This window comes from Natrix helvetica, assembly GCF_964273705.1.
Source record: "Natrix helvetica genome assembly, chromosome: 9".
Lineage (NCBI taxonomy): Eukaryota > Metazoa > Chordata > Lepidosauria > Squamata > Natricidae > Natrix > Natrix helvetica.
Window position 1 is genome coordinate 4,284,937 of NC_138560.1, and position 22,120 is coordinate 4,307,056.

General features: G+C 48.7%; 1 protein-coding gene across 1 annotated transcript in view; it reads right to left on the bottom strand.

Annotated features, from left to right (window-relative positions):
- Positions 1-22,120, bottom strand: part of MEGF8 (multiple EGF like domains 8) — a 48,867-nt gene that overhangs the window by 17,110 nt on the left and 9,637 nt on the right. The window contains 21 exon segments of the mRNA XM_081962528.1: positions 187-391; positions 482-600; positions 1,986-2,096; positions 2,527-2,741; positions 3,849-3,981; positions 5,334-5,553; positions 6,211-6,421; positions 6,879-7,075; positions 9,135-9,383; positions 10,132-10,245; positions 11,136-11,267; positions 12,445-12,563; positions 13,552-13,791; positions 14,371-14,571; positions 15,274-15,465; positions 16,476-16,639; positions 16,732-16,879; positions 18,267-18,374; positions 19,557-19,723; positions 20,566-20,685; positions 21,593-21,738. Of these exon segments, the coding sequence (XP_081818654.1) occupies positions 187-391; positions 482-600; positions 1,986-2,096; positions 2,527-2,741; positions 3,849-3,981; positions 5,334-5,553; positions 6,211-6,421; positions 6,879-7,075; positions 9,135-9,383; positions 10,132-10,245; positions 11,136-11,267; positions 12,445-12,563; positions 13,552-13,791; positions 14,371-14,571; positions 15,274-15,465; positions 16,476-16,639; positions 16,732-16,879; positions 18,267-18,374; positions 19,557-19,723; positions 20,566-20,685; positions 21,593-21,738 (3,511 nt within the window).

Below are 22,120 nucleotides of genomic sequence, written 5' to 3' on the forward strand. Positions count from 1 at the left end.
AAAATACGGTAATCTTCTAAACTTAGTGACCGGAGCGAATAAGCAGCAAAGAATGGCACGTAGAAGGGTTGTTTCTCCGGGAGCTGCTTGGGAGTGATGAGGAGTTAGCCTGCACTATTACCTAGCAAGGAAGGTTCATAGGATCCCACCGAGAATGCATAGTCTGGACTCCAGAGGACATCTTACCGGCAGTAGCCTCCATTGCAAAGTGGTGAGGTTGAGCAGCCAGAAATCGCTGGCCACTCCGTCCGCCGTCAGCCCACCGAGGACGTACATGGCTTTGCCTGGGGAGATGTAGGCAGCCGCGTGGAAGTACCGGGGGTTGGGGCCTGGCCCTCGGTCCTCTGTTCCTGCCAGCATCTGAGTCCAGCGACGTTCGGCGATGGCGTACCTGGGGAGTCGCAGTGCCTTTGGCTGTCATTGCCCGCAAAGGCGGCAGGGGTTTGGGGAAGGCCCTTTGTGGGATGGGAGGGTCTCTTACCTGTACACGTTACCCAGCATGCCTTCGCGCAGCGACATGCCTCCAAACATCCAGAGTGTGGAGTCAGGCCCTTCCACCATGGTGTGGCCTAAACGGTGGAGGAAGCGGCTGGCGGTGTCCTTGAAAGAAAAGTATGGAGAGAGGATGAGGTGTGGACCCAGCCATCCTCAACACAAAACCGAAAATTCTTGTATGAAGATCTGCCATATCCTGCTCCCGGTCATCGTGGAGACTTCGGGTTCACAAGAAGACATGAGCTTCTTCCCCCAAAACCCAAGCTCTAAAGGTTTTTAAGATCCGCAATACTTCTTTTATTGATTGGTTCAAGGGTAGGTTTGAAGAGCTCTCTGGGCATCTAACAGAGGAAATCCCCATCAGCATTTAACTAAGAAGTCAAGTGTAATTTAAAACTTTGGTAAAAACAAAAGAAAAACAGTTGTTGTTGCATTGAGCAATTCTGCCCCAAAGGGTTTGGCTTATCAAATATTCACTAAAAGTTGTACCATCAACAACTGTTCAGGAATCTTACAAAAGGGACTCTAGTTATTTATTTATTTATTTATTATTCATATTTATAGACCGCCCCCTCTCCCGAAAGGGACTCGGGGCGGTGTACAGTCACTAAAATACGTTATAAAATACATACAAAACAGTTAAATAATTAAATACGTAGGTGGAGGAGGTTGCAAGACTGTACATAGAATAATAAATATTAAATATAGTATATAGTGTATTAAAAACTTTTTAAAACCCCAAACCCAATTAAAATGAATAAATCCCCGGGAGGTAGAACTAAGAAAGTGCCAGGCCAGCTGATTGAAATAGGTGAGTCTTTAACTTTTGCCGGAAGGAACGGAGGTCGGTGGTAGTTCGAATGTCAGGGGGGAGGTCATTCCAGAGGGTTGGGCCCATCACAGAGAAGGATCTACTCCTAGGTGTCGCCCGCTGGCATTGACTAGCAGACGGCACCAGGAGGAGCCCCTCCCTGTGTGAGCGGATAGGTCGCAGGGACGTGTGTGGTAGGATGCGATCCTGCAGGTAACTAGGTCCACTGCCATGGAGCGCTTTAAAGATGGTGATCAATACCTTGAAACGCACCCGAAAGGCCACAGGTAGCCAGTGCAGCTCGCGCAGGAGAGGTGTTACGTGGGAGTAACGTGTACTTAAACCTTTGCCAGAGACAATCACAAAATAAAAGAGCAATATGGCAGGTCCTGTAACATGTGTCCCAGCCATGCTGAGAGGGAGGGAGGGAGGGAGGAAAGGAGGGAGGAAGGATGGATGGATCAGGGAAGGAAGGAAGGAAGGGTCAGGGAAGGAAGAGGAGGGAAGGAAGGGAAGGATGGATGGATCAGGGAAGGAAGGAAAGAAGGAAGGGTCAGGAAGGAAGGGAGTGAGGGAGGATGGATCAGAGAAGGAAGGAAGGAAGGAAGGAAGGAAGGAAGGAAGGAAGGAAGGAAGGAAGGAAGGAAGGCACTACTTCCATAGGACAGGGGTAACTTACAGCGGTCAGCTGGGTGTCAATTAAAGTCTCCCAAATGATCTTGTCAGCCTCCAGTGGGATGGTGCAATCCGCCCCAGCAAAGCGATGGCTACAGATACACAGGCCCAGCCTCTGAAGAAAGAGCGAAGGTAAGACAAGAAGCCCCATAGGAAGAATACCAGTGGGGCTGGCTCTGCACTGCCCTTGCCTTGGTTTCCTTGGGGAAAAGCCCCCCAAATATCAACATCGCCCTCTCTCCGATTGGTTAAACGCAGCTGCAAACGTAACAGACTCTTCAGTGTCTCTGAAATATCAGCCCAACGGCACTTCATTACCCAGACTAGATAACATCATTATTGCAAGCCTGATGATGTTCCCTAATTTGGGTAATGAAACCACCATGGAAAAATGGGGCAAAATTCACTTAACCAATGTCTCACTCAACAGCCAAAACATGTGTGCTCAATTGTGGCTGTAAGTCGAGGACGACATGCATTGAGCACGCTATTTCGATGGTCTGATCGTTCTCCTGTTCAAACAGGTGTCCTCACCACCCACTCACCCTGTCGCAAAGGCCCTGCCCAGCGTGAGCACTACAGTTGCCGGGACAGATGTGGAACTTGCAGCTGGGCCCGGTGTAGCCAGGCCTGCAAACACAATGGCCCTGCAGGCATTCCTGGTTGGCGTGGCAGCTGGGCCGGCAACGGTGCACCAGGTAGGTTGCGTTGAAGCCTGAGGCCTCGCTAGAGTTGGCTTCGTAGTAGATGACCAGGAGGCCTGAAAGTTTGAACAAGGACAAACCTTGACAAGGATCCCAGAGTTGTGGGGGTGCAAGAGAATGGAATGGAATAGAATTAGGAATAGGAATAGAATAGGAATAAAAATATCCAATCCCTTCTTTAAAACGTCCAGTGTTGGAGAATTCACAACTTCTGGAGGCAAGGAATTCCACTGATTAATACAATACAATACAATACAATACAATACAATACAATACAATACAATACAATACAATACAATACAATACAATACAATACAATAGTAGAGTTGGAAGGGACCTTGGAGGTCTTCTAGTCCAACCTCCTGCCTAGGCAGGAAACCCTATACCCTTTCAGACAGATGGCTATCCAACATCTTCTTAAAGACTTCCAGTGTTGGGGCATTCACAACTTTTGGAGGCAACTTCTGTTCCACTGATTAATTGTTCTATGGAACAGCTTGCCTCCAGAAGTTGTGAATGCCCCAACACTGGAAGTCTTTAAGATGTTGGATAGCCATTTGTCTAAAACGGTTCTCACTGAAATTGTTCTCACTGTCAGGAAATTCCCCCTTAGTTCTAAGTTGCTTCTCTCCTTGATTAGTTTCCACCCATTGCTTCTTGTTCTGCCCTCAGGTGCTTTGGAGAATAGCTTGACTCCCTCTTCTTTGTGGCAGCCCCTGAGATATTGGAAGACTGCTATCATGTCTTCCCTAGTCTTTCTTTGCATTAAACTAGACATACCCAGTTCCTGCAACCGTTCTTTGTATATTTCAGCCTCCAGTCCCCTAATCCTCTTTGTTGCTCTTCTCTGCACTCTTTTTTCAGTCTCCACATCTTTTTTTACTTCGTGGAGACCAAAACTGGATGCGGTATTCCAAGTGTGGCCTTCCATATATTGTCCTTCCTTATATCGTCAAAGCATTCCAAAGAGTCTCATTTTGCATCCAAGATAGAATCTGCCAACTTAATTTTCAAGTTTTAAACGTTTCACTGTTTTTATATTTTCGTTTTTAATGGCGTGATGAGCTGCAAGGACTTTCTCAATGGTGAGATGGGCACGGGGATATCAATTTAATAAATAAACAGACTTCAAACGGATTCTTTCCCCCCCCCCCCTTCCTTACCTGATACGGCTTCGACAGTAACAGGACGGGGACGACCCTGGCCGCAGAACGCCCCAATGAGAGTCCGATCCAGCTGGATCAGTCCTGTGTCCAGGAAGTCGGGGACGCCGTCAAAAACGTAGATATAGTTGTGCTAAGGAGGAATTGAAGGAGAGAAGGAGATGAGCTCACACCAACAGTTAGAAATATGGCTGTTTTAGCAAGCGATCCTAATAATAATACTGCTTGTGAGATGGGTGGACATGTAGAGTCCTCGGCTTGTGACCACAATAGAGCCCCAAATTTATGCTGCTAAGTGAGAAATTTATTAAGGGAGTTTGGCCCTGTTTTACAGCTTCTCTTTGCCACGTTTGTTAAGGGAAACCCTGCCGTTGTTAAGTTAGTAACACAGTTGTTAAGTGAATCTGGCTTCCCCATTGATTCTGCTTTTCGGGAAGGTCGCAAAAGGGGGATCGTGTGACCCCGGGATGCTGCAACCGTCATAAATAGGAATCAGCTTCCAAGCATCTGAATGTAAATCAGGTGACTGTGGGGATCCATGCTGCAACGGTCGTAAGTGTGAAAAATGGTCATGAACCGCTTTTTTCAGTGACGTTGTAACTTTGGTCACTAAACGAACCGTTGTAAGTCAGGGACTGCCTGCATCTGCCTCTCTTGCGCTTACAACGGACGCAGCATCTCCAGTCAGGTGATCAAAACTGAGTTGCTTGGTAACTTAGCGTGTATTTACTCAACAACCAGCAAGCACAGAGAATCACACCCGTGTGATTCACTTAACAACCGTGGTAAAAAAAAAAGAGGTAAAACTGGGTGTGGCTCATTGAACAACGGCTTCGCTCAGGAATGGAAATCCTGGTCCCAATGGCGGACGTAAGTTGAGGACTGTCAGTATAGATCTGTTTGAGGCAAAAAAAAAAAAAAAGGCCACCTTTCAGGTCAAACTGGATATTCTCTTTTTTGTAAAAAATAAAATAAAAATGTCTAGGTAGGCCTCAACTTACAACCGTTTGTTTCATGACCAAGTTGAAATGGCCCTGAAAAAAGTGACTTATGACCATTTTTCACACTTAACGACCATTGCACCGTGCCCACGGTCACCTGATTAAAATTCAGGTGCAGCTTGGCAATGGATTCGTATTTATGATGGTCGCCTTTTCTGGGGGGCGGAGGGGGAGGGGTGTCACGTGATCCTCTTTTACGACCTTCTGACAAGCAATGGGGAAAGCCAGAGTCCCTTAATTGTTAACCACTGCCGTGATTCACTTAACAACGGTGGCAAGAAAGGTCGCAAAGTGGGGGGAAGCGCAACGACTGTTTCGATTAGCATCAGGAATTTTTGACTCCGCTGTGGTCGTAAGTCGAGGACTAGCTGCAACTTGTCTCCCTCCTGCTTTCCCCCAAATGCAAAATTTGCACCACGGGTTGCCGCAATTTGCCTTGTTTAGCGTCCTCCCGACTCACCTGTGCGTTATCCCTCTCGCTTACCATGCAAAGGGTATCCGGCTGAATAGTGAGCGTGATCGTTGGGCAGCTTTCTTCCGGGCGGCAAGGTTGGATGTCCGCACCGGTTGACAAGACCCAGACGCAGTAGGAGAGCCCGTTGGAGAAGGGTCCCCCGGCCCGCTGAGAGCTCAAGGAGGAAGAGGAAGAGAGGTTGAGGAGCAAAGTGCGCCCCACGCACTCCTGATAGCAAATGCCGCCGTTTCTGCAGAAGAAGAAAACAAAATCCGTGGGAAAAGGGGGTTTCAGGCTCACAGGCTCCGATATTTAAAAGATGGTCGAGGTCTAATCGAAATTCTGGGAAGACGGCAAGCTTCACATTGGAAAGAAACAGCCAGGAGGCTTCAGGCTCGTTCGGGTTTAAAAATATTTTTGCATCAGCAACAATTATCTTCCATTCTTGCTCATATTTGAACCAGTGATTATTATTTTTTTTAAAGGCTAACTTGTAATTAGCTTCTCTCAAATTCCAATCCTATATTAGCCACAGGGAGGGCAGGATGGTGGGAGGGAGGGAGAAAAAGGAAGGAAGGAAGGATGGATCAGGAAAGGAAGGAATGAAGGATCAGGGAAGGAGGGAGGGAGGGAAGGAAGGATCAATCAGGGAAGGAAGGATCAAGAAGGGAGAGAAGCAAAGAAGGAAGGAACGAAGGATCAGGGAGGGAGGGTGGGAGAGAGGAAAGGAAGGAAGGAAGGAAAGGAAGGAAGAAGGAAGGAAGGAGGGATCAGAAAAGGAGGGAGGGAAGTAGTTAAGCCTATTCTTCAGAAAAAAGAGAGCAGACCAAATTTCAACTTCCTTTTCCAGGCAATATGACTTCATTCCTGGCGATTCGAGAGTCGCGGTCCCCGTCCAGCCTCTCACCTGGGGTCTCCCGAGTAGCCGGGAGCACAGCGCTCGCAATGCAGCCCTTCGGTGGGCGGGGTGCAGTAACAGGCCCCCGTGGCACTATGGCAATAGCCCATCTCCTCCAGGCCATGCTCGTGGCAGGCGCACGGACGGCAGCCGCTCTGCGTGGTGGCATTCCCGTAGCTGCCTGGCCGGCAAAGGTGGCAGCGTTCCCCATGAGTCCAGTCTAGGGCAGAGAAAGGACGATTGCCAGGAGGGAGAGAAACGGGTGGAGTGACAGACAAAGGAAGGGACAAAAGACAGACAAGACCCTCGTTCATAACCTAGAACAGCTGCACGGCCCATCATCCTGAGTTTCCGGGTCCGCCTGCCGCTCCTAAAAATTCAGCCCCCGAGGCTTCCAAAAGCTGCAATCAAACTGCAATAATGACAGGTAGGCCTCGACTTACGACCAATTGCAACCCGGGCTCGAAGTTCTGACGGTCAGGCCCTTCTTCCCCTACGCTCAGGGGACTGCGCTTCTGGCACTCAGCAACTTCGCGACGGTGGGGGGTCACTTCGGGACCACGACGACTCACGTAATGACCGCCGCAAAGACCACCACCACCACCCCCGTCCGTAAGACCGGAAACGCGACACGGCAAGGGCTTTCTGAAGGGACCGCTGGGGAGAATGACACTCACTCTGGCATTCGTCGCAAAAACCGGGTCCCTTGGCGTTGCAGGTGCTGTGGAAGTGACACCCGCAATCCAGATTGCACTGAACCCCGCTGGGCGGAGGGGTGGCCCCCGTGATGAGTTCGGTGGTCCAGCCTAAGTCGCACAAACAGGTGAAGTTGGGGGCCCCGCTGCATTCTCCGTGGGCGCACTCGTCGTAGCACCTGGGGGGGTGGGGGGGTAGAATAGGACAAAAGGAGAATCCCATCAGTGTCTCACCTCAATGTTTCTCAACCTTGGACGCCTTTGAGATGCGGTGGACTACAACTCCCAGAATTCCCCAGCCAGCATTCGCTGGCTGGGGAATTCTGGGAGTTGAAGTCCACCGCATCTCAAAGGCGTCGTGGTTGAGAAACTCTGCTCTACTTGGTCCAATTGACTCAATTTAGGTGTGCAAGCATTGGAAAACCAGAAAAGTGCTAACTAAAAGAAAGGGAAGACAAGGAGGTGTTACAAAAGGAGGAAGGGACGGTAAATGAAGCAACCCGAGCTGCATAGTATAACCAATTAAATGAAATAATAAAGGTATAAGAATGATAAGTGTGAAGAAAAATAACAATCATGTGAATGCGTATTTAAAATGGTATGTAAGAGAATAAAATAATAATAAAAAGTTCTTTGGAAAAAAGAAAACTGCTAACTAAAGAAAGAAAGATAAAACCCAGGATTGAGGGGTTCTTGATCCTTGATGCTTTTACACTAGCACTGATGGTGTTACCTGCATGGGTCGTGAAACGTCTGCAAGAAAATACGCCTGTTCAGAGAGCACCAAGGACCCACAGTCCTCCTCCTCTCCGCAAACCCCACTCCCTTCTAGCACTGATGATGTTCCCTAGTTAGATAATAAAACCTCTGCAAGAAAACAGAGAGCACCAAGGAGCCCTCATATCAATTCTGACCTACAAATATCCTCCTTTATTCCAAGGATTAAAAAGGCAAACAGGAAATCACTTTAAATAGAATGGCCTGCTATCCGAAGCTCAAGTATATAAGGGCATTGCTAAGCCACCAAAGGAAAACAAAAGAATTTGCAAGTTAATTGATAAAAAACATTTTTTAGATCGAAAGATAATCTTTGTCATTTTCCTTTCTTCTTCCCTACAACAATCATTCACTGAATCCTGTAATAAGCATCATCTTAACCTGCACAGATCCTGATTAAAAGCAGTCTGGCCAGTCACGGCAGTGAAGGACTGTCTAGTAAATCCCAAGATTAAACGGATTACAGCTGGCTACATGACAGCGTTAAAGCTTCTGTGGATAACACTGTAAATGTGAATCCTTTGGAAAACCTGGAACGTATCAGGGAGGGGAGGGGAGGGAAGGGAAGAGGAAGGGAGGCAGGAAGGAAAGAAGGAAGGAAGGAAGGAAGGAAGGAAGGAAGGAAGGAAGGAAGGAAGGAAGGAAGGAAAGGGAAAAGAAGGAAGGAGGGAAGGAAGGAAGGAGGGAGGGAGGAAACAGGAAAAGAAGGAAGAAAGGAAGAAGTAAAAGGGAAAAGAAGGAAGGAAGAAAAGGGGAAGGAAGGAAGGAGGAAGAAAAAGGGAAAGAAAGGAAGGAAGGAGGGAAGGAAGGAAGGAGGGAGGGAGGAAAAGAAGGAAGGAGGGAAAGAGGGGAGGAAGAAAAAAGGGAGGGAGGGAAGAAGGAAAAGGGAAAAGAAAGGAAGGGTGGGAGGGAGGGAGGGTGGGAGGGAGGGAGGGAGGGAGGAAGGAAGGAAGGAAGGAAGGAAGAAAGGAAGGGAGGGAAGAAGGAAAAGAGAAAGAAGGAAAGAAGGAAGGAGAAAAAGAAGGACCTATTCTTCGGAAAAAGTAAATAGATAGTCTAAGGCCCTTTCAACTGTCTTGTTCCAGAAGCAAAGCTGGTTGTTCCTGGTCCCTCAGAATCAATACCAAATTCATGTCACAAAATCATCAACTGCTTTTGAGTTCCTACATAGAATCCTAACCAGAAAAAACTGTAAACTGTCCCAGCGGTTGAAATCTGGAAGAAGCGATTGGCACTACGCTTGCCCAGACCCTCGTTTCATTCAGAGCAGGAACCAGAAGGCAATGTTCACACATGCAGAGCCTCTCTAAAACGGGGGAAATCCTCCAAGCTTATGTCTGCTTTGACCCTTTTGCCGTTGCCCTGCTTAGCAACCGTCTCTGCTTCTTCCGCTAGCCAAGTTCAGACCGTTCCCCCCCGCCCGTCCCCCCCATCGAACGTTCTAAAGACGGACAAACTCACGTTTGATTGCAAAAGGCCACCCCGTCGCCTGCGTAGCCTCGGTTGCAGTGACACTGAAAGGAATCCGGCGTGTTTTTGCACCGGGCAAAAGGATGGCAGTTGGCCAAGCCCAGGCGGCATTCGTCCACGTCGGGACATTGCCCGTACGACCACTGAGCAGGGTGGGAGGGAGGCAGTCCGTGGGATTCCCACAGGGCCACTGAGCAGTTCCAGAAAGTGTTGAGCCCCGAGAAATCTCCCAGGAGGCACCTAAGCGAGGAAGTCAAAGTGAAAGCCATGAATTCACAAAAATCCCAAAATGATCGCTATTTTTCCCCCCCTGGGTAGTCTTCTGCTTCTGAACAAGTCATCATACGATGCTGATCATCATCTTCTTTTAATGACCACATAATCCCTTGTGGGGGTGGAGTCTGGGCAATTGAATGGAGCCAGCAGAGTATTTTCTGGCTGGATGCCCTTCCCTGTTGCCAATGCAGAGTTTTGTTCAGCAGATAGATTCACATTGTGCCCAGAGAGAGAAATATTTGCCTCTACTTAGGATTGAACTCACGGCCTCCTGATGGTGAGGCGAGAGCTCCACCTGTAGGCACCACTCCTCATCATACGATGGGGACGAGTTTAAGTAATCCTCAACTTACGACCACAATTGAGCTCAAAATTCATGTTGCTAAGTAAAGACATTCCAAATATTGGAAGACTGCTATCATGTCACCCCTGGTCCTTCTTTTCATTAGACTAGACATAACCAATTCATGCAACCGTTTTATCCTCCATCCCCTGAATAATCCTCATTGCTCTTCTCTGCCCTCTTTCTAGAGTCTCCACATCTTTTTTACATCGTGGCGACCAAAATTGGATGCAGTGATCCAAGTGCGGCCTTACCAAGCCCTTATAAAGCGGTATTAACCCTTCACGGGATCTCGAGTCTATCCCTCTGTTAATGGTTGCCAGGTCACAGGAGAAATAAAATTTAGAACAGTCTAAAGATTGGACTCACCTGCCCAAGGTAGGGTTGTCGGAGTTGCCACACCAGCCGCATTCAAAGTTTTGCAAGCATTCACGACAAGTGTTGAAGCGAGTGCAGTCCAGGCACTGGGGCACGGAGTGAACGCTGGGCGGAAAGAGAAACCACTTAACTAGTTATGCAATTCGGCGGATATAAACTTAATACCCGGAGTTGTGTATCTCCGTTCTTCATTCCAAAAAGGGAAACAACTGATCCTTTGTCTCATCTTTTTGTTACTTTCTGTTGTGGCCCAGGTATCTGATTAAAAGTTTCCCCCCGCCCCAATCTTTTAAAAAAGTGTTTGACTTGTATGGCATTTTATGGATTTTTTTAAAAATTAAGAATTCGTCAAATGAAATCAAGTAAGCGTCAACTTGTAAAGCGTTTCCATGACTACTATCGTTGACATAGGAAAAGGGAGGAGAATTCCACGTATCCCTTTGGCCAGAGTCAGGTCTCATATTCCTACAGCTGGTGAATGTGAAATGTGCATGTTCGCAGCCTGCCCTAGCACCTTGTTGGTGGATGTGATTTAGGACACAGACAGAAGGGAGGGGATACAGGGGTAAAGTTCAAACGCAATTAAGCGGAAGTCAGTTTCGGCTCCGCAGAAGAACATGCCAAAATGTTGATCCTAATAAATGAATGGATTTTTTTTTTAACTTTGTCTCGAGGCTCGTAAATTAATCAGGTCATCTTTTGAAAACTTCATAGTAAGATTTTGCTGCGTGGCCATAGAGCTGTTATAGGAGGCCGAAAGGCTCAGTAGGAAAAAAAATAAAGATAAAATTTTTAAAAAGCACCTTTAGGACTACTTCTTTCTATGCTTTATTTCCTGCATCAGGGCTTAATGGAGGCTAAGCATCCATACCCCTAAGAGATGCCTGGTCTCTGGGTAGAGAAGAAAGCCTCCTTAGATATGCATTTAAGGAAGGAAAGGAACATGACCTCTTGGCCTCCCCATCCTTGGCTTGGACCAGCTGCCTCCAACCCACCTGTCATACCATCCACGGCAATCCCCATAGGGGTATTTAGCCAGGTAGGCCGCAAAGTAGAAGCAGTTCCGGGTGGATTGGCACCAGGCGCACTGGCTGGAATTGGAGAGGCACTCAGAACAAGTGGTACGCCTGGGAGGAGAGAGGGAGGGAGAGAGAGAGGAGAAACAAGCATGGCAAGCTTTGTGTCTTCTTGGAAACATTTCCCACATCACCCATATTCTTCCAGTCTCAAACCAACATTCCACACCTGAACCTGGAGCCCAACCCAAATACCATCCAGGCTGCTTAAGGAGGAGAAAAGGAAGAGGGATGAAACAATGATGCTTGCTTTGGTCCAGACAGCCTGACCCTCAGCCTTTCAGAGGTTCTGCAAACAAGTCCTGGATAATTTGGGGCCAATTGCCAGGACCCTGGGAGTTCTAGTCCCGCCTTGGGCATGAAAGCTAGGTGGGTGACTTTGGTCCAATCACCGGGGGATACGGAGTTCTAGTCCCGCCTTGGGCATGAAAGCTAGGTGGGTGACTTTGGTCCAATCACCAGGGGACAGGGAGTTCTAGTCCCGCCTTGGGCATGAAAGCTAGGTGGGTGACTTTGGTCCAATCACCAGGGGACAGGGAGTTCTAGTCCCGCCTTGGGCATGAAAGCTAGCTGGGTGACTTTGGTCCAATCACCAGGGGACAGGGAGTTCTAGTCCCGCCTTGGGCATGAAAGCTAGCTGGGTGACTTTGGTCCAATCACTGGGGGACAGGGAGTTCTAGTCCCGCCTTGGGCATGAAAGCTAGGTGGGTGACTTTGGTCCAATCACCAGGGGACAGGGAGTTCTAGTCCCACCTTAGGCATGAAAGCTAGCTGGGTGACTTTGGTCCAATCACTGGGGGACAGGGAGTTCTAGTCCCGCCTTGGGCATGAAAGCTAGGTGGGTGACTTTGGGCCAATCACTGGGGGACAGGGAGTTCTAGTCCCACCTTAGGCATGAAAGCTAGCTGGGTGACTTTGGTCCAATCACCGGGGGACAGGGAGTTCTAGTCCCGCCTTGGGCATGAAAGCTAGCTGGGTGACTTTGGTCCAATCACCGGGAGATAAGGAGTTCTAGTCCCACCTTCGGTAAGAAAGCTAGCTGGCTGTCCCTTCAGCCAATCACTCCCTTTCAGACCAATATACCTCACCAGTAGTAGGGAAAATAGAAGGAAGGGGTATTAGATGTGTTCTCTATCTTGTGTTGTTTATGAAAAGAAGTATAGGTGGGATATAAATAAAATAAGACATAAATCAATCCCGAAGGCCGCCATCTTCCCAGCACACTCACTGATTGCAGAGTTTGGGGCATTCCTTGGGCGAGCGGATGGCCGTGTTAAGACGGCCTCGGCGACTGCAAAGAAAATCTCCTTTTTTACTGCTGTTGACTTGCCATTCGCAAAACGGATCCTGAGGGAAGAGAACAAAACCAAACTGCTTACAAGGCCAGGACAGCCAGAGTTGGCTCAAGAAAGTAAGCGGTTGGCTGGGGAATTCTGGGAGTTGAAGTCCACAAATCTTACAGCTGCCAAGTCTGGGAACCCCTGCAACTAGCTTAAAGCCCAGCAGGCATCGCGGTCGACATGCCCCCAACAATCTGGGTCCTCATTTGACCCACCTCGGAAGGAGGAAAGGCTGAGTCAACCTTGAGCCAGTCAGGATCGAAACTGCTAGCAGTGGGCAGAGTTAGCCTGCAATATTGCATGAAGGAAGGAAGGAAGGGGAAGGGAGAAAGGAAGGGGAAGGGAGAAAGGAAGGAAGGGAGGGAGGGAGGGAGGGAGGGAGGGAGGGAGGGAGGGAGGGAAGAAGGAAGGAAGGAAGGAAGGAAGGGAGAAAGAAAGGAAGGAAGGAACGGGAAGGGAGAAAGGAAGGAAGGGAGAAAGAAAGGAAGGAAGGGGAAGAAAGGAACGGGAAGGGAGGAAGGAAGGAAGGAAGGGAGAAAGGAAGAAAGGAAAGGGAGAAAGGAAGGAAGGAAGGGGAAGGGAGAAAGGAAGGGGAATGGAGAAAGGAAGGAAGGGAGGGAGGGAGGGAAGGAGGAAGGAAGGGAGAAAGAAAGGAAGGAAGGAAGGAGAAGGAACGGGAAGGGAGGAAGGGAGAAAGGGAGAAAGGAAGGAAGGAAGGGCAAGAGCAAGAGCACTTAATCTTATATACCGCTTCACAAACCTTCACAGACCTCTCTAAGCGGTTTACAGAGTCAGCCTCTTGCCCCCAACAATCTGGGTCCTCATTTGACCCACCTCGGCAGGATGCAAGGCTGAGTCAACCTTGAGCCTGGTGAGATTCAATCTGGCAAACTGCAGGCAGCAGAAGTAGCCTGCAGTACTGCACTCTGACCACTGGGCCACCGTGGCTCCTAAAGGCAGGTTATTTTCCCTGGAGGCCCCATCTTCTTTCCTACCTTGCTACAGGTGTGGCAGTCGCGGTAGTCTTCACACAAGATGCAGTTGCCGGGCACCAGGATGAGGCGCACGGTGCTGGGGCCACAGCCGCCCACGTCGTCCTGATAGGCCAGTCGTTGATGGCAGGTGGAGCTGAGCGGGCACCACCCACAGCCCTGGTCGGCCAGGCAAGCAAGGCATGAATGGTAAGTGGCACACAGCTCAGATCGGTAGGGCTCCAGAAAAAAATAGGAGATTTCCTAGAGGGTGGGAGGAAGGAGGACAAGCCAGGTGTAAGCATCACACATCTATCCCATGGCTCTGGGTTCATGCTCCCAATATTCCAGCAACACTAGATAGGCCTGTCTCTCTCTCTCACAGGCCTACATTCCTCCTCCTCCTTCCTTCCTTTTCCTTCCTTCCCTTCCTCCTGCCCTCCTCCTCTTTCTTCTTCCCTCCTTCTTTCCTTCCCTCCTCCCTCCATCTTCCCTCTTGCTCTCCTTCCCATTCCTTTGCTCCCTGCCTCCTTTTCTGTCCTTCCTTCTCCTTCCCCTCCCTCCCTTTCTCCTTCTTTCTTCTTCCTTCCTTCCTTCCATTCCCTCCCTCTTTCCTTTCCTTCTTCCTTCTCTAACCTCTTCCCCTTCCATTCTCTCTTCCTTCTTCTACCTTCCCTCCCTTTTTAGTCAAACCTTAGGTTTTTGTTTTATATTATGCCACTGCCACTTGGAGTCATGCTAAATGAGATGGGTGGCGATATACATCAAATAAATATAGTCTTCCTGTGAATTTCCTGATGTCTCTCGTAAGAGCTCATACCACGCCGAGGCCAAGATACTCACGCTGCCTCCTGGCACTCCTGTGCGATCCCACGTGAGGGTCAATTCGCTCGTCTGTCCGTTGCCAGAGTTATTGAGGTGGCCTTCAACCAGCACCGCATACTTATTCCCTCTCTCCGTGCTGGGAAAAAGGCGTTCAGCCCCAGGACGCTGGAGTAAGCGTTTCTCTTTTTCCTGTTGCACTGCCCAGCTGCCCACCTTCTCCTGCAGGAAAGCAATCCAGGATAAGCAGACAAAAGATTGATGCACGAAGAAGGGATCCACCTTCGGAGAACCTGCTGGGCCTAGGGACTAAGGTCCTGGCATAGAAACCAGGAGACAGTGAGTTCTAGTCCTGCCTTAGGCATGAAAGCCGGCTGGGTGACATGGGGCGAATCACCAGGAGATGGCGAGTTCTAGTCCTGCCTTAGGCATGAAAGCCGGCTGGGTGACTTTGGGCCAATCATCAAGAGATAATGAGTTCTAGTCCTGCCTTAGGCATGAAAGCCAACTTTGGGCCAATCACCAGGAGGCGGTGAGTTCTAGTCCTGCTTTAAGCATGAAAGCCGGCTGTGTGACTTAGGGTCAACCCACCTCACAGGGCTATTGTAAGGAAAGAGGGGAGGAAAGAGTATTAAGAATGTTCACCACCTTGAATCACTAATCAATAAAGGCAGGATTAAAAAGAATCTAATCTAATTCAGCCAGCGAATCCACAGTCAACAGACTGGATCCGTGATGATCACAAACGAAAGATTGGATTCTCTTCCAAACCGGAGGAGGAGGCCTGCAGCTGCAGTGTGACTCTTTGGCAGGGATGTTTGCATGCGGAGTCCCTCTTTTCTGTCATTCCCCCATTGCTACACACTCCCAAGTTTAAGGAGAAAACTCGCTTCCAACAACGGACGCAAGAAGACACCTCCTTACCAGCTCCGAGGCGCCTGGGGCTCGGCCTAATTTCGCAACCACAAAGAGGCGCTGGATGCGGGCCCAAATGGAGATGTCTTCCGCAGGTCCAGAGCTGCTCACCAGGGGGTGAATGAACCCCTTGTAGACCAGTGAGACGTCCATCTCTGTGCTGGGATTCAGGGTGATCGTGGTGCTTCGGACGATGGAGACCTAGGACAAGCAGTAGCAGTAGCACTTACAGACTTATACACCACTTCACCGTGCTTCATAGCCCTTTCTGAGTGGCTTACAGAGTCAGCCTCTTGCCCCCAACAATCTGGGTCCTTATTTGACCCACCTCGGAAGGAGGCAAAGCTGAGTCCAAACTTGAGGTCAGGATTGAACTGCTGGCAGTTGGCAGAGTTAGTCTACAATACTGCATTCTAACCACTGCTGCACCATGGCGGGCGGGCGGGCGGGCAGGGAGGGAGGAAGGAAGGAAGGAAGGAAGGAAGGAAGGAAGGAAGGAAGGAAGGAAGGAAGGAAGGAAGGAAAATTGCAATAGCACTTACACTTATATACCGCTTCCCAGTGCTTTGCAGCCCGCTTTGAGCGGTTTACAGAATCAGCGTGTTGCCTCCAACAATCCGGGTCCTCATTTTACCGATCTCGGAAGGATGCAAAGTCTGAATCCAACCTTGAGCCGGTCAGAATCAAACTGCTGGCAGTCGGCAGAATTAGCCTGCAATACTGCCTTCTAACCACTGCGCCACCACGCCAACAAGGGTTTGACCAGGAAGAAGACATACAAATAACCCCACAAAAAAAAGGTGGTAAGGCTTTGAACTATTGTGTCAACAATGGACAGGGTTGAATAGGATTTGCACCTCACAGGGCGTCTGTCGGGGCTCTCTGTATAAGTGGGGCATAGTATCCTCCCCTCGGTGTGACTGTGGGATCCCACATCAAGCTGTAGATCACATTATGTGAGTTGAGGGCATATACCAGTCCAATGTCTGATTTTTTAAATAGAAACGATGCTGGGCTTGAATGGTAAGATGGTTAGATGGCCTAGACCAGGGGTGTCCAAACTTGGCAACTTTAAGACTTGTGGACTTCAACTCCCAAAATTCCCCAGCCAGCTCTTTATTGTAATTTATTTAATGGTTATTAAATAAAGGCCACTATCATGCATTCCCTCAGTCAGAAGGGGGTGGGGGAGTCATATCCCAGCTGTTTACCTTGTCCGGCTGGGAGTCGTTGCGTGGCTGCTGGTAGGTAATCAGATGAAGGCCGGGCAAGAAATCTTCGCGCTGACATTGGGCCAGGGAGGTGATAAAGAAGGACTGCGGCCCCCACCAGCCGTAGGTTCCTGAGATCTTCCCCACTTGGCATCTGCTCTGTTCTGGGGAAGGAAAAGGAAGCTGGTTAGGGAAACCCAGAGCATCTGGAGCTCACATCAACTGCATCACGGAAGCCCCCCGTCTGCCCGGTTACCTGAGATGGGCATGCAAGTCTCGTTTTGCACACACCAACCGAAGGGACCGGACGCTCGGGGCAGAGAACCGTTGGTGTCACCAAAGGCAAGGCAAGACTGGCAGTCGACTAAGAGGCGGGCCAGGCCCAGACAGCCACTGTTGGGGCACTAAAGAAGGAAGAGGGTTGGGAGAAAGAGCATCAGTCGAGCAGCTAAATATGGTGGCTAAAGTGATCAGAAATTATAGGCCTTTCAATCAAACTATGTAGATTGTAGAGACTTTGCCTTGGGATAAATGCAGATCATCTTTGACTTGATTTTGACCTTCATTCACTGGTCTGACCTTCATCCATCCATCCATCCTTCCTTCCTTTCCCCTTCTGCCCTCTCTCCATTTCTCCCTTCTTTCCTTCCCACATTCTCCTTTCTCCTTCCCCTTCTGCCATGTCTCCCTTCTTCCCTTCTCATCGTCTTCCATCCATCCATCACTCCTTCCCCTTCTGCCATCTCTCCCTTCTTCCTTCCCCACCTTCTCTCTCCTTCCTACCTTTTCTTCCTTCCTTCCTTCCTTCCATCCATCCTTCCTTTCCCCTTCTGCCATTTCTCCATTTCTCCCTTCTTTCCTTCCCAACTTTTCCTTTCTTCCTTCCCCTTCTGCCATCTCCCCCTTCTTCCCTTCTCATCTCCTTCCATCCATCCATCCACCCATCCATCCATCACTCCTTTCCCTTCTGCCATCTCTCCCTTCTTCCTTCCCCACCTTCTCTCTCCTTCCTACCTTTTCTTCCTTCCTTCCTTCCTTCCATCCATCCATCCATCCTTCCTTTTCCCTTCTGCCCTCTCTCCATTTCTCCCTTCTTTCTTTCCCACATTCTCCTTTCTTCCTTCCCCTTCTGCCATCTCTCCCTTCTTCGCTTCTCATCGCCTTCCATCCATTCATCCATCCATCCATCCATCCATCACTCTTTCCCCTTCTGCCATCTCTCCCTTCTTCCTTCCCCACCTTCTCTCTCCTTCCTTCCTTCCTTCCTTCCTTCCTTCCTTCCTTCCTTCCTTCCTTCCTTCCATCCATCCATAATTCGTTTAGCGACCATTTGAGGTTATAACGGTACAGAAAAAAAAACAGGACTTACAGCAAGTCCTCATTCTTATAACTTTCGCAGCATCTCCAAAAATCACATGATCAAAATTCAGGCACTTTGGCAACTGGCGTATCTATATTTATGTCAGTTGTAGCAGCCTGGTGATTCTGATTTGCGATTTTCCTAAAGAGCTTCTGATAAGTGAAGTCAATTGGGGCGGGGGTGGGGGCAGATTCGCTTAACGACCACATGGTTCACTTAACGACAAAAGTGATTTGCTTGACAACCCTGGCCAAAAAGTTGTAAAAATTGTTAACCGCTGATATGTTTAGCAATCGAAAAAAATCTGGTCGCAATTCTGGTCCTAAGTTGAGAACTACCAGTGCTCCAGAAACAGCAGCTAATTTTACACCGAGCTTACGTCGCTCGTTGCGATTTGCGTCTTGCGTCTTGCGCGTTTCCAGGCTACTCACAAGGTTACGGGGCTGAGTGCTCTGGCATCCTCGGGAGCACCAGGCACATTCTGGGTCCTTGGCACAGGTGCTTTTCTCTGTGTAAATAGAGCAGTAATCCAGATGGTACTGGGGCCGGGAGAGAAGAAAAGTCGGTCAGTGACTAAATCGTGTTCATTCTGGCAGCCTGGATGTCCTGCTAGAGCAGGGGTGGGGAATGATGGCCTCTTGATGACCTGTGGACTTCAACTCCCAGAATTCCTGAGCCAGCCTGGCTCAGGAATTCTGGGAGTTGAAGTCCACGGGTCATCAAGAGACCATCGTTCCTTGTCTCTGTGCTAGAGTGTCCTATGAAGAACCCCACAAGAGTTGTTGTGCAGTTGCCCACCCTTCAAGAGAATACAAAGGGCCACCCATGAAAAGTTCCCCAGGATTCTCCATAACGCAGGCATTTCTGGTGATTGACCCAAAGTCACCTAGCAGGCTTCATTGCCTAAGGCAGAACTAGAACTCCCAGTCTCCTTGCGTTGGGTCCAAAGTCACCAGTGGGCCTCCTTGCCTAAGGCACAACTAGAACTCACATCTCCTTGTGATTGGCCCAAAGTCACCCAGCCAGCTCTCATGTCTAAGGCAAGACTGGAACTCACGGTCTCCCATTTTCTAGCCTGGTGCCTTAACTACTAGACACAACTGGATCTCTGTGTCAGGGTTCCAAATAACACCCAAAATTAAATCAGAGTCCAAGGCAAAGTATTGCTCAATGTCCCAATTTATTAAGAGAGTCATGTTGGCACATCTGGGAAAGCCTGACGTTAAACCGAATCTCCCTTACAATACTTCACCAGCTACCTCTGCAAGGGGTGCAGGGATGGGTGCTGACTTCCATTACTGACCCGACCCGGGTCAGCGTAAAATATCAGCGAAGATGAAGATAGAGCCCATGGGAATGGTAGCAGATAACGGGTCGCTTCTCTGTGCGGACACAATCTGCAAACATTCCCAAGTTGCAAGGGAAGCTGCGGAGGAGGAAACCTGGATATTTACGGCGTCTCGAAAAATGCTGTCTGAGCCGGAGGGGGTTGAAAGGGCTGTTTCAACACACGGCAACCACCCAGTAGCCGACCAGAGGATTGGAGCTTCCCAGATGTGCCAACATGGCTCTCTTAATAAATCGGAACTTTGAGCAATATTTTGCCTTGGACTCTGATTTCATTTGGGACTCAACTGACACTCTGGGGATCTGGGAGCGTGGCCTCGAGGCTGTGGCTGGTACCCCCAAAGTAGAACCCCAAAGATGGGAGAGTCACTTACCATCTGAGATGGCACCTGAAAGACGAAGGTGGGCACTTTGTAAGCTAGTAGGTCACCCCGTGGCACTCCGCTATAGCCTCCCGCCACGAGGAGCACATTTCCATTCATCACGGTGGCCACGTGGGAATACCGGCCACGCGCCTGGGCCAAAGTCTTTGATTCGTGCTCTGAGAGAGAGAGAGAGAGAGAGAGAGAGAGAGAGAGAGAGATATGCATACAAGAAATCAGTCTGCACTTCCGCCACATGAGTTTCCCAAGAAAAAAAATACAATACAATCAGTATTGGAACAGCTTGCCTCCAGAAGTTGTGAATGCCCCAACACCGGAAGTCTTTAAGAAGATGTTGGATAGCCATTCGTCTGAAACGGTATAGGGTTTCCTGCCTAGGCAGGGGGTTGGACTAGAAGACCTCCAAGGTCCCTTCTAACTCTACTATTGTATTGTATAGTGCTTTTTCTTGTAGCTGCATTTCCAGAGAATGAAGTCAAGGAAATTTCCAAACTCTTCCCACCCACCCACCCACCCCAAAAAATAAAGAATTAATGGAAATAAACTGAGCACTTGAATTTAAAACAGTTAGAGACCCTTTTAATAATGGAAACAGTACAGTCAAAAGACGAACAGAGGTAGATGCAAACATTTCGCATTGACTCATCGGTACCTACATTACAATCGCATGGTTAAAATCAGCCTCAAATATAAGATCTGGCAAGAGCATTAATTAATTAAGCCTATAATGTATGCAGGAAACTAATCCATGGCAGGCCTTACGCCCATGAGAGGCTTAGATTGACATAAAGCCGTTTTCTGCACGCACAAGGAAGCTTCAAATGGTTAATAAGCCCTGGAAGTTTGTTTATTCGATTTCTGTAGCTGCCCATCTCAGCAAACAAACTCTGGACGGCTTCATGTATTCATTGATTCAATAAATAGATTTCAGAAATGCTTCTGCCACAGGTAATTCCACGTTTTGTCACATAAATGTGTGGGGACCAGGCCACCCCCTTACCTTGAGTGATGAGAGGCGCAAGTTCGTGACTAGAGACCCACTGGTGGCACCCCAAGTGGTAGAAAAAGATTTCGTCCTCGTAACATTTCTCTTCGTGGTAATGGATGTGGACGTTGCCCCCTGGAAGAGAGAGACAAAGGAGAGGAAGATAGAAGAAACTTGACCCAAACACCTCTTTCACATCTTTAATTCTTCTTCACTCAGGTAGTCCTCGACTTATGGCAAGGGAGCCCCAATTTCTGTTGCTGAGATGTTTGCCTATTTTGCCACCTTTCTTGCCACAATTCAATCCTGAAAATAGCTGCCAGATGGAAGCAAAGGAAGAATAAACACTGATCGTTTCTAAAATATTAATTCTCATTTTTCTCCCTTGAGGAAAGTTCGCCAGATTTATCTTTAGCCAGTCTTTATTTATGTATTTTTTATAAAAACTGTAACTCAAGGCAGCGAACATATCTAATACGCTTCCTTCCTCCTGTTTTCCCCTCAACAATCCTGTGAGGTGGGCTGGGCTGAGGGAAAGTGACTGGCCCAAGGCCCTTAGGAAAAAAATATATAAAAAATAAAAGAGTTGTTGTTTATATACATTAACCATATTACAGACAGTCCTCAACATCTGACCAGGATTGAAACCAAAATTTTATGTTGCTAAATGAGGAATTTGTTAAGTGAGCTTTGCCTCATTGTACGACTTTTCTTGCCACATTTGTTAAGTAAATCTTTGCAGTTGTTAAACGAATTTGGCTTCCCCTCCTGACGTCCCTTGTCAAAAGGGAAGTGGGCAAGAAGGGACCACGTGACCCCGGGTCACTGCGGCCGTCGTAAACCTGAGTCAGTTGCCAAGCATCTGAGTTTTGATCACGTGGCCATGGGGAATGCTGCCACGGTCGTAAGTGTGAAAAAACGGTCGCCGGTCGCTTTTTTTTCAGGCGGTAAATGGAGGACTATCCGTACCTGTAATAACCATGTCAAGAATTCTCATTTCCCCAGTTCCCGGAACGTTTGAGTAGCATTGTTGCCCACTCACCATACACCACCATGTAATTGCCAATGACGGTGGCCGAGTGGAAGGCTCTTTCGCGAGGCCCCCGGTGTGAATCTTTGGCCCGCAACGTACTCCAATAACGCAGGTCCACGTGGAAGAGGTCGGTCGTGTTGACTCGCACGCTGAAACTGCAGTGATGGGAGAAGTCGAATCGGTCCTTCCTTTCGCAATCTCTCCCACGTACAATAATACAATACAAATACAATAGCAGAGTTGGAAGGGACCTTGGAGGTCTTCTAGTCCAACCCCCTGCCTAGGCAGGAAACCCTATACCATTTCAGACAAATGGCCATCCAATGTCTTCTTAAAGACTTCCAGTGTTGGGGCATTCACAACTTCTGGAGGCAACTTCTGTTCCACTGATTAATTGTTCTAACTGTCAGGAAGTTTCTTCTTAGTTCTAAGTTGCTTCTCTCCTTGATTAGTTTCCACCCATTGCTTCTTGTTCTACCCTCAGGTGCCTTGGAGAATAGCTTGACTCCCTCTTCTTTGTGGCAACCCCTGAGATAT